Raw genomic sequence first — 14735 nt, 5'->3', positions numbered from 1 at the left:
TACTAAATGCCCGAACCGTCTCAACTGGCTGCTTTCTACAAAAAGTAGCAGCGGCTCTACTCCAGACTCTCTCACGAATGACTGAGCTGCTCACCTCATCCCTAAGAGAGATGCCAGGGGCGCTTGTATGCCCAGTATCGTTCTTTCGGTTATATTCCATATTTAATGACCATAGGTGAGGGTAGGAATGAAGATTGACAGGTAGATCAAGAGCTTTGCCTTATGGCTCAACTCTCTTTTCATCACAACGGTGTGGTAAAGTGAACGCGATCCTGCTCCCGCTGGTCCGATTCTCCAGCTGTTCTCAAACTCCATCCTCCCTTCACTCGAGAATAAAGCCCTGAGATACTTGGAACTCCCTCACTTGGGCTAAGGACTTTGAGTGTTAATGTGCAATGTATAAGTTGGGTAAATAAACACTGAGAATTTATGGTGTATGCTCAACATCATTAATCATAATCATTCATGGTCATGTCACAAAATAAATCTAAATGCAGGCTATTCAGGAGGATTAAGCGACACTATGGCTTATCCCTGGTTAATTCTAAAATGTGCAAACTGTTCCCCTTGTTGACTATATATTTTAACTGAAGAGTGTGGGATAACATCTGTATCCTTCCCCACCACCCCCACTTGATGAAGCTGAAACAGTTGCTCAATTGTGTCAAGGAGAGACTATTACCAAGTCTTAGCTCATACCATACATACAGAAAATAACAAATGTCTTCATAATTCCTTTGGCAGCGATTCACATTTGTTTTTTCTTGTGCTGCATTTATGGTCTTATATATCATCTAATTAACAAGCTGTACTGTCTCGAAAGTGCGAAGAGTGCTAGTCTTTCTGCCGCGTTTGAAGCGGGTCCCATATGTGGTTTTGTGTGCATATACACCGCCTCTATGCCTTGTTGTTCTAACGTAATGTTAGTTTATTGCGGCGACAGAGAGCCAGTAATAATAACTGAAAGTGTAACTCACTGGTAGGGACTTCTCTGTGTATGTATGTGTTTTTATAACCTCCGTTAACCCCTTTGGAAGTTTAACCCCTATGGATGGGCTGGCTTTGATGTCTAGTCTGTGGTGACGCATTTTTTAACCCAAGCAAAGGGAGGGGTGATGATCTCACATCCCACTGTGCACCCCGCTCCCAGGGAGCACCCAGAGGCCCTTACATCTTTATTGCTCGGCCTGCGATGCTGTTTTAATGCTTATCTAGTGCTTTGTTGTACAATTGTTCTTTCTAATCTTGCGCGTAGAACAACAGTGATAGGCAAGCGTTGAATTGCAGTCCCTCAGCAAAAGCGCTGGCGTCTCTCAAAATTGTTTTCTGGCAATAAAATATTCAATTTCCCGCAGCTTTTTATTGTACCTTACAGTATAATTAACAACGGAGGGCAGGTACGTTGTTTCCATAGCTAACGAGAGATTTGTCAACGGTTTGATTGTATGTACAACAAGGATGCCTCCAGCTTCACCTCTCATTTCCCCTCAAATCACCCCCTTGCTGAAGTTTCCTGCCTGCCTGTAGGAGGGAATTGTGGGCCAGAGACGCCCCAGGTTGCTGCTGTGTTAGGCCTCATCGTGCCAACTAGTGTGCCAGGATCCAGTGGCGGCCATTAACGTTCTACAATTGTTTACTGGCGTCAGATGACGTGACATGCTATTTCTGAAGGGAAACAAAGCAGTAAAAATAGACTCACCTCTCAAGATTGGCAGGTAGGGTTGTGGGTAAGGTGGTGGTGGTTTGTGGCTGTTTAATGGAATGGAACAGTTATATAACATTCAAGCAGACTGTCCATCCAGCATGGAGGAAAATGCTCATTATGGCATGGTACGGTACAGCACACTTTGTACCATAGTTTGAAGAAATAAGATGTCATCAATTCGATCACAGTGCATCTCTCCCTCTTGGCAAAATTCCTGTTTCTTACACATCTGTTTCTTCTTTTCCCGTAGCTTTGCCAGGGTTGAAAATACCACCCATTTTCATTTTAGCAGCACTCTTAATTTTCTATCTCAATAAAACTACTCAATGAAACCACAAAAAAGAAGTGCCTTTGTTTCTGTTTGCTGTTAAAATTTAGTCTGTGCTGTTTTTAGCATTTTGGAACACAACGCATTGGAAATAATGCCTCCACTTTCATTAAATTACCCCTTGATATTTCTGAAGCTGGCTTGCACATAATTAGCCTTGATTTGGTGGGCAGAGTTCAATTGCATTGGGCATAATTGTTATTTTATGAGACCTGCTTTGAGAAACGGCTCTGCTGCGTTGGCTTTATTCAGAATAGGGCTCAAGTTTACAGGTACTGAAGCACAAAGCCTTATGTCTTCCTATATTGTACAGTATATCCACATGGTTCTTATTACGCACATTGACTGTCATTTATCAAGCCAGATAAAAACAAATACAATAAAAGGGACTTTTAGTACATTTACTAAATTAAATTTAAGTGTTGTATGATCCTGAGGAGAAAATATTTTTCTGCCATCATCCAGCAGATGTCTTGCTCAGATGAGCACTCGGTGTGGAGCTGTTAGAGGTTAAGTTTCTTTCTTAGGGACATTTAGAGATGTAAATGGGTGAGCCTAGGGTCGAACAGAACTGGTGACCTTTTGATTGGCCTCTCTATCCACTCAGCTATGGCCGCCCCATTTCATCTGCATTGATGTGTTTTTGAATGTTTGAATCGGTTTCTGCCTAATATTTCCTACCTCACTGAATTCAACTCTTTAGTGAAACCAAATGGGCCCTTCACACATTTCATTTGGTTCCATTTGAACACTCAGAGTTAATTTTACACTCAGGATTTGACTGTGTATATTTTCCCTATGGATCCGACCGAGGCATTATGAAGTCTAGAAACAGTATTTATTGCAATGTAACTTATTGACATGCTGCAGTGTGCATAACTACCTTGAAGAAAGATTGAGGATTGAATGTGGCAGGGATGGTAGGATTGAGCTATTTGGTCCTCTGCTTGAGGACTGACAGACATCACTGCCACAGTTTAGCACAAACCCATCCAGCAGTGTTGTAAATGTGTCTCTGCAGTCACCTTGGAGACCGGTCCCCAGCAGGCAATTTACAGGAAGTGATTCACTAGTTCCATTTTGGCCTGTCCTCTGTCAATCTGACAGTCCAGACGGAGCGAGGCGAGTCGTTGTCTTGTCCAAGTGCTTTTCTCCCTGTTGTGTGCTTGACAATCCACTCAGATGTAATGTCAATGTCATTTTTACAACACCTGCTGATTCCCCTTGAGATCTGCTACAGAATACACGCTGTTTCTCTCCTGCCCCAGCTGAAGTTCTTTGTCCGAGTGCAGAGTGCAACATTTCTAACATGCTTTGAAAAGATATTTTTTTTACTTCGATATTAACCGCTCAAACCCAAACCATTTGGTTTAGGTTTCTCCCTCCTTTTTTCCCTTCACACCAAATCTCTTTTCCGAAAACAGCCGATCTACAAGCTCACACAGCAGCACGTTGTGAGCTTATAGATGCTATTTTAGGGACGCCAAGGTTCATGTGGTTACCTTGAAGTCATGACTGTGACAATGATTCAGAGTTGGGATAATGAGCAGGGTTGTATGTGGTAGAAATAATCAGCTTTTAAACAGAGGTGGGTTGAAAAAACAACATAATAGCGTAAACAGAAGTTGAAGAACTCAGATCCTTTACATAAGTAAAAGTACCAATATAGCAGTGTAAAATAAAATACAAATAAAGGTCCTTAAGTATTAGTTGAAAAATGTTCTTAAAGCATTTAAGTAAAAGTATTGGTCTGGTCATCATTAGATTGTTAATATTGAAGCATCAGGGTGTAACTAGTATGTTATTTGTGGCTTCTGAAGGTGGAGCTTGTTTGAAAGCTAATTTAGTCCAATGGTGTCCAAGCTAGGGGTTGGGCCCTGCCCCTCCAAAGAGTCACCAGATAAATCTGAGGGGTCGTTAGATGATTAATGGGAAAGGACAGAAGAAAAAAACAAGTTCACAAATCTGTTTTCAGTTTTTCTATGTTTTCTCTAATCCATATTTGGTGAAATATGGGATCGTTTGAACATGTATTGAAATGAAACCATGTGGGAATTTTAGAGAATTAAAATTACTATTTGTTGGAGCTGTTAACAGCTCAGACATCTGAAATGGGACCCTGACCTGATTACACTGTTTTTGTAAGATATCATAAGGGCCAACAAGGTTGGAAAACACTGCATTAATCTTTCATCATGTGTTGTATTTAGGGGTCCTTACATGGACAAATGCTGAAATGCTATCATTCTAAATTGTGTAGTGCATTGGCATTAGACACGATGGCAGATAAGGAGTGCACTAGTATACATTTAGAACTAGGTCTATGTGTCTTTTTTTATCTTGGCATATTATTGACTGCTCATTTTGTATGTCTGTGGCAAAAAAAAACTATTTGATCACAAGCCAGCAGAGGGATAACCTCCGGTTGTATTTTTACAGCTTGTTATATTATCCATTGTGTTGTCTTCATCTGAAAAGTAACTAGTAACTACAGCTGTCAAATAAACGTACAGCAGTGGAGTAGAAAGAACAATATTTTCCCCTGAAATGTAGTGGAGTGGAAGTATAAAGTAGCATAAAATGGAAATACTCAAGTAGCAATTTAAAATGATTGTCTTCTTGTGATGCTTATTACTGTACCTTTAGAAAAGAGGAACTGACTCATGATACATGGTGCCTTTACATATCTTGACATATCCCAGAAGCAGACAGGCAGCTAAGAGTCCAATCAATTATATAACATCTGACTGTGAGCACATGTGTTTGACTACATTCCACTTGGCTTATCAGCAGTTGTTTAGCTGTTGACGGTACACAGAGGCTTGTGTGTGCGTGCATGTGTGCGTGCGCGTGCGTGGCTTTGATCTGCCTTTATGTCTGTGTCTTTGTATTTCTGTCTGCATGTATAAAGGTATGTGAGCGTGCGTTGATGTGCATGCGTGTATGTTTACTTAATTGCAGTCTGGAACAAGGCCAGCTGGCAGACGACATTTCTACTTGAACCCTTGAGTCATAGTTCCCACTTGTTAGCCCCTTTTCCACACCAAGGCTAGGTCATAAAGCCCATTCATGATCAAAAGCATCGCTTGCCACTATTGCCCAGTTGACAAAGCATCTCTGTAGGCAACAAGATGGAAAAGATTCACTGACAAGTTGTCACGGGTGAAAGTGAGTAATGAAGGCCTTACAAGCAGTTTGGCCACATAGTGGAAACCAGGCATTAACTAGCATGGAGGAGACAGTAGAGTGGGAAAATATGTCACTCTTTTTTGAGGTCCTCAGCAAAATGAGCAGACTACACAGCTGCATCCTCTACTAATGGATTGGTGGCTAGCTCTATTCAGAAATGCAGCTCGTGAAAGAAAATGTATTAGAAATAAATTATTCTTTGTGTGCATGGGAAATAAATTATACATTTTAAAGTCACCTTTTGTTTAAGCATAACAGAGTCTTTGATGTAGCACAATAAACATAAATTAAGCCATGATTTGCCAAAAACTAATGTAGCACCATTACAAGGAAGTATTTTTTGCATTTTGGAATCAGAACAGGATTAAGTTTTCAAAGAACTTAAATAATTACAAAACCGTGTCCCTTGCACATTCATTTGCAGCCGCAGTTCACTGCTTCAGTCACTGAGCTGCAGTTAAAAAGGAAAAATATTAGTCTTTCAATGTGTTGCAGTGACAACAGCTCAGAGGGAAAAAAAACAATAAATATGAATCCCTTTGGGGCTTCTCTCCACCATCGTCTCAGTTGGGCAGGGTCCACAGATGTCCAGCGACTGCCTCTCCCATCAGCGCTTCGTTTGTTTGAACAAATGATCACAGTCTAGTACCCAGCATCCCTGTGGCGACAGGCTTAACAAACCAGCAGCCTGGGAGAGAAGTGAGTCCGATTTTCCCTTAAGCCTGTTCATCACTTATTCTTATGTAATTGCAGATGGTGATCTGACGGATGTTTCAACAGACTTGCGTCACTGTCACCAAGTCTTTCTGTGCATGTGTGTGTTTTGAGTACGTGTGCATGAGCACTGATTGTAATATCATTGACATCAATCTCTTCCAGTTCTTCTGGGGACATTTACTATATAGGCAATATACTGTACAAGTAAATATTTGACATGACACATTTAGGAGTAAGCTGACATTCAGGATGTCTTCAGAGCTGTTGGGAGAATGTAATGGACCATGTGCCTGTAGAGGGAAAATAATGTCTTATGCAAATAACCACCATCAGATTTAAAATGGCCTAGCCTTAATAATCCCCTCATGAGGACTGATAATGATGCATCTTTTAAACATAATTACTGAAAGGTTCACATTAACGGGACCATACAAAGCATCATATTTGAAAACCGCAAAAAGTCTGGGAGCAATTGTGTACTTGAATCTGTATTCAAGTATTAGTGGGGGGGGGGGGGGGGGGGGCGACAACGACGTTTTAGTCTGCTGTGAAACCTTTGACGATTGTCAAGTTGAGTTCTTATTTCAAGGTTTTATTATGTGGTAATAATGGCTGTAGCTAGTGCTATGGGCCTTACAGTATAAAGTTACCTGAGATTACCACATAATCATAATTGTGAGCGTTGTGAGCTTGTACTGGAGATTTGCTTTTTTTTTTTTAATAGGGCTTAAGTGACTTATTCATAATGTATTTTTGTATGTTCAGGTCCCGGGGAGACACCAATTTCTCCTTTGGGTCTAGAGCTGAAAATGTTTGGGAACCCCTGCTTTAACAGGCCTGGCCCCAGTTTCCCACAGGCATCTTGGCACCACGGGATGTCAGAATCCCATTCTACAGTAAATCAGGATGATTAACTTAGACATGAAATATTTTTGTGCAACCCAGCCCTATCCCATTCCCCCTGACATCATGAAACCCATTTGATTTAAATTCTGCTATAAGCAAGCGAGATGATGTCACTAGGAGCGTTTACAGTCCCATCTCTGAGTCTGTTGACATTATGTCACACATGAAAATCCTCAGCCACACTCGACAAGCTAGGAGAAAAACCCACAGGAGGCATGCATTATTCTAGTTGATTGCAGTTAAGAAAACCAGCTTGTATGCCATATTTATAAAAACCATTACGGTATCCTCAGTTATCACCAAGCTATATATTTTGAGCACAACTATATGTTACCTACTTTATTCATTGTTATTACTATTCTGTTAAATCCCATTTTTGTAAATAAATACTCATATTGTGTCTCAGACTGGCACCCCTAGACTTTTACGATATGATTTGATGCACTTGTTTTCAAAATGGAATCCAGGGACCCCCAGGGGTCCTTGAGGGAGTTCCAGGGGGTCCCCAGCAAAATGAGGAAAGGCCCATATTTTATGGCTATTTAAAAATAAAAGAGGGGTCCTCCCTGGCACAAAATATTTTCAAATGTCTGCCCACGGTCAAATACATATCAATTTGGGGGTCCTTGACATGAAAATGTTTGAGAACCGCTGATTTGAAGGACCTTTTCTTGCTTGCATGTCACTGACTTCACACAGCAGCTGAACAGTGTCAGACTGAGTAAACGGACTGCAACTAAACAGACAATTCCTCTGTTCCTCTTCCTCCTATCTCTCAGTCTCATCCCTCTCTCGCTCTCATGCAATGTCATGGAAATACTTATGGATGGGACATATTTAATGCTCCTGATAAACTCAACCGCTCATTCAGCTTTAGCACACTGAATAGTTATGCCTATCGTTTATATTTTTATATATATTTTTGGCATTTTAATGCTTTATTTGACATGGTCAGTTCGGTGTACCATGGGCAGAGAGAGAGGAAAGACACATGAGACAAGTTGGGGGTCAGATTCAAACCCGGGTGCTCACTCTCACAAGGAGCATACAGCATGATCTGTGGACCAACCGACTGAACCACCAGGCAACTCAATGTCTGCCATTTCTGATGTCTGGGTTTATTGATCTCTATTTGATGTGGGCACGTTGACATGGAGAGGCATGCACACACAGGTGCCTTTCATACCAGGCCATAATAACCAGACTTAATGAATTGCATTCTTTAAGACAGAAAGAATCTAAATACAGCCTGCATGTTCCTACCAGGGCCAGTAGATGGCTCTGTTTTAGAGGAAGTGACAGAGGTTTGGACTTTAGTGGTTTGGTTTTGACCATTCCTAACAGAATATTAGCCTGGATGTTATAGGCAAGAGGGCTGTAAAACAGTTGACATCAGTGCTCCACAGCTTCCAGAATACTGTAATGACCACTCTCTACCTTGTAAGCTTCTGGGTGCACCGCATTACGTAGTGCTTAATGAAGCCTTAATGCTAACGTATTTGTCATATAAATATACTTTGGGCACAGGGAATGAGGTAGACACTGAGTGATTTACAGTAATTGCACGCACACACAATTGTGTGTGTGTGTGTGTGTGTGTGTGTGTGTGTGTGTGTGTGTGTGTGTGTGTGTGTGTGTGTGTGTGTGTGTGTGTGTGTGTGTGTGTGTGTGTGTGTGTGTCTTGAGTGTAGGTTTTTATTTTGGTTTAAGTAGACCAACTGTGTTTATCCCTCACAATAATGTGATTTTTAGGTTTCCAGAGGTCCTCAAATCAGAGATGCCGTGATACAAACCTCTTTTCTCCACGTGGCTGTACATCAAGTAGATATGCTATGGACGACTGCAAAGACTGCTCACATGATATCCAGATCCAGATGCTGTTACATAACCGAGTTAACACTGAGTTAACAAGACAAATGACAGTTTGATTACACTGCACTTTGCAAAGGGTGAAGGACTGATGTGGTATTGTTTTTTCCTCAAGAAGCAATAGAGAGTAAAAGGAGCAAAAAAGTGGAGCTCCTTGAAGTGTTTTGACTGTAAATCCAGACTGAGAGGTGAAGCCACACATCTTTATGATTAGGTAAACCTCAGGAGTCTTTCATGTGAGCACTTTGCAAAACCTCAGTGGGCACATCCTGTGCGGTATGTAGCTCAATCAAAGGCAATGTGTCCTGCTCAACCCCCCATTAAATGCACGCGATTAACACTCATTTCCACCAAGCATTTTTGTACCAGAAAGAGCTCTGCAGATAGAGGTGCCCTGCTGTCTCAGCTACATAGGTTTTCATGCATTTTTGAAGGATATTAAATGCTTTTTGCAGATGCAAAAAAATGGCTTGGGAATGTTTGTGTATTTTTAGAAAGGCTTCTCGGCTAAAGTGAACATGTTGCTCTGAAATATTTTCCAACATCTGCCGCCCATCAGGATGTCTGCTTTTTGAGCCACTGCTGCATTCCTGAGCTGCTCCCTCTACCTGGATCAAAAAACACCCTTCCCTGTATGTATTTCTCTCAAGTTGTTGCTCTTCGTTTTGCAGTCCTTATCTCAAATCAAAGCATCACCATTAGGTTTTTTGCTCTTAAATGGATGGATGGATGGATGGCTGTTAAATGTAAGGCACTGGCATTAGAGTAAAACCGTGTTCATGAAATACTGCCTTCTTTTCCAAAAGAAATTACAGTATCAAATCCGTTATTAAATCAGTTTCACAGGCTTGTGGGTCATTGAACTTTCTTGGCATACAAAGGACAATGTTAACTGAACTTTAGAAATTAAGCTAAATAAGAAATTAAACCAAAACAATGACGCTGCAGGGCTTTGACATAAAGCAGCAGCTTCTTTTTCTGCAGCTGCAGAACAGAATTGGAAGGCTGAGTGACTATGGAGACAGCTTTGTCACCCTTGTTTCCTGCCTTACCCCAAGTTCTACCCCATCATAATATTTCTCCATGCCTACTAAACTGGAACATGGTAGTGAGCCAGGAGCCCTCCCTACTTCACAAGTGTGTTCACAACAAAAAGGCAGCTGTTAATGAATTAGGTCAAATTGGTATTGCTATCCCTCTCTGTGTAAAAGCTTATCCCTGGATACGTTCATTGTTGGCTACTCGTTGTGTAGGAATACCATAGTCATTGTCCCCATTGCATGGTGTCTAATCCTAGCCCATTGAGAACAGCACTTAAGATTCTTGGCATACTCCCATACGCATTGCTACTCTTGGACTTAATCTTTTCTTTTTTCTTCTCAGAATTAGTCAAGTGTATGCCTAAGCCAGATCAAGTGAAAGCATACCTAGCTTCAGAATGGCATTCCAAAGCACAAGAAGTCAGGAGTGTCTCCAAGGCTCTGTTATATAAGAGCAGTCCAACACCACACACAATGTCTGTCTGAGAATCTGTTGTGTCTACACTATGATATAACTGATGTATTTTCTCCCCTGGAAATATTGACTTTGAATGTCCTTCCCTTGCTTCTGTGCGTGTGGATAGTATTGTGTTTACATTATGCCACAAAGTAAAACTGAAAACTTGTTTGTTGGCCTCAGATTGAATGCAATAAGTGACAGTGACAATGACAGTGTTATATTTCATAAATAAATCAGTTTTATTTGTAACATATAAAATTAAATCATTTTACAATTTATTCCAGTATGACACATAATATCCAAATAAAGTAGCTACATTTTTTGATAAATAATATTAATAACAATAATAAAAACATTCATTCATTCTTTTACATGTTTCGCTTTGTCTTTCTGCTAAAGTAAGGGAATTCCATAGCTGCCACAAAACATGAACACTAATGCCCACATCAGGTTGTAACGTAACCCCACACTTGTTAAACAAGTCGAGGGGTTATGTTTAGTGTCTGGTTCATAGGTTACAGGATTGTACACTAATTTAAGTTGCGTATGCGCATACATACATATACACACACAAGTCTATGGTTTGGGACATGTCTAATGTTCAAGATCAAAATATACATAGCGAACTTATATCCAATGACAAACATTTACATTTACAAATATTAATTACACGTTGCTCCATAACGAAGCTACCTAGTATGCTCCAATAATATGAAGCGATTCTTACTTAAGAATGCTGATGTAGTCACAGCAAACAGTGCACTTCATTAAGTCCTCATGATGTAAGCCCACAATTCCTTGGGAATCTAGTTACAACAAGGAGCTGGTAGTTGATTGGTGGTCAATCAACACCCCTGCATTAGAATGGCCTACCACTGGCTGCCTGTCAATGCTGTTGCGTCTCTCTATCTGTCAGGGGTTTTGGGTCACTCCTAGCCAATCACACTCAGTCTCTGAATTTGTGGATGTCGTTGGAGAGGCGGTAGAAGGGATAGGAGGCCTCATTGGCGTGGGGACAGTTGTAGGTGCACTTGCAGGACTCGATCATCATGATGTTCTTGTTGAAGGTCTCGCCGTCCTCGCAGCGGAACTTGACACGGATGGTTCTGGTGTCGTGGGGGCTGCAGCAGCGTCCGTCCACACAGGCCCCGCAGTACTTGGGCCTGTACTTCTTCAGGCTAGAGCAGCCAGCATAGGTGAACTTCACTGGCTGGCTGGACTTCTTGGTTCTGCTGCACTTCTTTCCTTTCTGGAGGACACCAAGAACAGAGGAATATTTAGTCAAAATGTAAATCCAGTGGTGATACATAACAGTACATTTATCTTATGTGTTTTCCCCCCATATATATATATATATCATATTATTGATGGTATAATTGTCATGGCAGCTCAAGCTCACCTTTAGACTAGAATAAGGTGACTGTGTGCATGGCCGCACTTCACAGATGCGTGTCTCTTTGACGAGCTTGCAGTCGCTGTTGTTGTTGGTGACTCTGGTGGAGATGCCTGTCCCACAGGTCTTGGAGCACTGAGACCACGGTGTGGTTTGGACAATGCACTTCTGACTGTCAAACATGTGTGCCTCAGGCTGGGCTCTGTAAGCTGTGATAGAAAAATAAGAAACATCATGTTAGCAACTTGGAAGGTTGTACATAAAAATGTTTTATCATAGATAAAAGTGAGGCAATGGAAAATGCTTCAAAATGTTAATGAGAATGGGAGCTTCATCCTTACCAGGTAGGGACTTGAGTCCACCCTTGACAATGGCGATGAGCTCGTTCCTGTTGGTGAGGTCTCTCTCTGACTCGTCTGTGAAAAAGTCTTTGCCAAAGATCTTCTCCAGGATGTCTGTATCCTTGCCATCGTCACACACCCACTCCTCACAGCACTGGCCAGGAACCTTGACCAGTCTGGGGTTGGCACATCCCAGGTTGGGCAGGGAGAGCTCCTGTGGGCACAGTGGGACGCAGCCCACTGCCCCGTCGATGCACGTGCACTGGTGTTTACAGTTGGGCTGGAAGCTCTCGCCATTCTGGTAGATCCTGCTGTTGTACTCACATGGTCTGCCCTCTGACTTTGCTGCAGAAGAGGGAAAAAGAGGAAAGGAATGTTATTCTTTCCTGCTTCACACAGAAACGTCTGCTGAAGACATCACTTGCAGCCAGATAAGGGCTGGTTAAACTGTGAAATTCTTTAGGCTGTCTGAGGAGTCACTTTCCACAGAGCTCTCAAAGTAGACTTTAAGTTTCCACCTAGCTAAATTCCACTGAGTTTAACCACTAAAATCCCAGCATCTGTATTGTGGGATAAGCTTTCCCCACAATAACAGAAAACAGAAAAGACACTAGTATTGAGCCCTGAGGGACTCCTGGCTGTTACCCACATTGGGTTTAAGTGGTTAAATCATAAATTAAATCTCTTCAACAAAACAATATGCATAAACATGGAGCCTCATCCGTACCTCTGCAGATGCCACGGATCGTAGCAGTGAAACTGGCCCCGAAGTTGCATTCCAGTCCCTTGGTTGGATCACAGGGCTCGGTCAGGCTGCAGTCCTCATTGAGCTGCCTCGCACAGACCTTACAGCAGCCGCAGCCGTCCAGCACCAGGCTGACACCAGGCGCACACCTCGGTACCTCCACCGGGCATTCACACACGGCGGGGCAGGACGAGTAACAGTGGACCTAAGGCAAAACCACACCAGAACCCACACTTAAAAACCACTCACTTTTCCCAGTCACGGAACACAGAATCTCGACTTAATAGCCTGCTAATGTTACTTCAGTCTCCGATCATTGAAAGGGATCTATTCTAACTTCTTAGGGTCGTACACATTTTGACAACAAATAAAAAGTTGTAAAACCCGTCAATAAGAGTAAAACATCATAATATATAAATAGAAAAATAATAATAATATATATTTTGTTAAACTTACCAGGTTGAAGCTTCCGATGAAGATAACGGCGATAGTAAGCATCAGCATCGTTGATATTTTTTGCTCTGTCGTTCGTAAGGCAAAACTCAAGAAATATGATCACAATTCCCCTTTCAGAAAGGTAGTGTTATCTTCAGATGAATCCTACAATAGTGTTCCAGTCAGTCGTCTTTGATCGAAGTGGTGGCTTTTCGTGTGTTTTCTAAGTCTTGTTTCTAAGTCGTCTCCTTTAGTAAAGTGTTCCAGCTCCAGTCTGCCTGAGTCCGGCCACCTCTTCTCTTATATACCGTAGTGGAAGCTGACGTAGTGCTTGGCTGCCTGCTGAACTGTTCCAGAACTATGTGAGGAATGTTTCTTCCATCCAAGACGAAGCTCCACCCTGTCTAAGTTTTTTTCTTTCTTTTTTTTCTTAAATGAATTCCCCCCCTGGATCCCATCTGAACACACTTTTCCGTCTCCTATTTTTCCTTCATCTTTTATTCTTTCCCCTTAGTTATTTCTCACATCTATCTTTTCACATCTATCAACAGCTGGGCTGAACTTATAGGCAAATGTCAGTGGTTGAAGTAGATTTTTTTAAACAATTTATATATTGAAATTAAATATTTTCATGACATTTTGTCATTTCAAATTAATGTTTGCATTGACTAATACATGTTTAATAAGTCAGTCTATTTAGTAGATCTATGTCATTTTTGTTCTATGGCTTGTATGGAATACCAAAATGCTCGCACCAAAACACAGTCGCCCCGGGGCAAATCCGGCACAGTCGCCACCTGGTATTCCTAAATGTAACCTCAGTAAAGCTATGCCTAAACCTAACCATCAGTGGTGTGTTCTACCGTGTTACGCTATATACGTAGTATGAGGGGATCTCATCTTAAACAAGCTTAGTGCTTAATGAGCCTCCCAGTTTAGTAGACCTTGTATTGTGATTTGTTGTACTTCCATGTACTGATGTTCTCATGTCTTACTAAATAAAGTACATCAATCAATCAATCAATCAATGAGGTGCAGATTTTTTTTTAAGCGTTGCCCTCTACTAATCATTTCATCCATTGACCACGCACCATCGTATGCCCTCCGAAAAAAACCTAGAACACACCACTGCCTAACTATATTCCTAAACGTAACCTCAGTAAACTAATCCTAACCCTAACCGTATTCCTAACGTAACCTCAGTAAAACTGCTTAAACCTAACCTTATTCCTAAACGTTACGTAACCTCAGTAAAACGCTGTCAAAACCTAACCTTATTCGGAATAAGGTTAGGTTTAGGCATGTTTTACTGAGGTTAAGTTTAGGAATAAGTTATTCCTAAACTTAACCTCAGTAAAACATGCCTAAACCTAACCTTATTCCTAAACGTAACCTCAGTAAACTATGCCTAAACCTAACCTTATTCCTAAACGTAACCTCAGTAAAACTATGCTGAATTAAACCTAAACTTATTCCTAAACGTTACGTAACCTCAGTAAAACGCTGCCAAAACCTAACCTTATTCCTAAACTTAACCTCAGTAAAACTATGCCTAACCCTAAACGTATGTCTAACCTTATCCTCAGTAAAACAAATACAAGAACCGC

General features: G+C 41.4%; 2 protein-coding genes across 2 annotated transcripts in view; both read right to left on the bottom strand.

The window, feature by feature from the left end:
* mpl (MPL proto-oncogene, thrombopoietin receptor) overlaps positions 1-14735 on the bottom strand; it is a 186486-nt gene that overhangs the window by 71007 nt on the left and 100744 nt on the right. The gene's annotated exons all lie outside the window — the stretch shown is intronic.
* ccn1 (cellular communication network factor 1) lies at positions 10436-13390 on the bottom strand. The gene is made up of 5 exons (XM_084067204.1): positions 13150-13390; positions 12676-12898; positions 11949-12293; positions 11614-11816; positions 10436-11463 (listed from the first exon to the last, which is right to left on the bottom strand). The coding sequence occupies exons 1-5, from the start codon at positions 13195-13197 to the stop codon at positions 11161-11163; spliced, it is 1122 nt and encodes a 373-aa protein (XP_083923330.1). The 5' UTR covers positions 13198-13390; the 3' UTR covers positions 10436-11160.

The sequence above is a fragment of the Gymnoscopelus microlampas genome (genome assembly GCF_963454915.1).
Source record: "Gymnoscopelus microlampas genome assembly, chromosome: 9".
NCBI lineage: Eukaryota > Metazoa > Chordata > Actinopteri > Myctophiformes > Myctophidae > Gymnoscopelus > Gymnoscopelus microlampas.
This window is presented reverse-complemented; position numbering and strand designations above follow the sequence as displayed.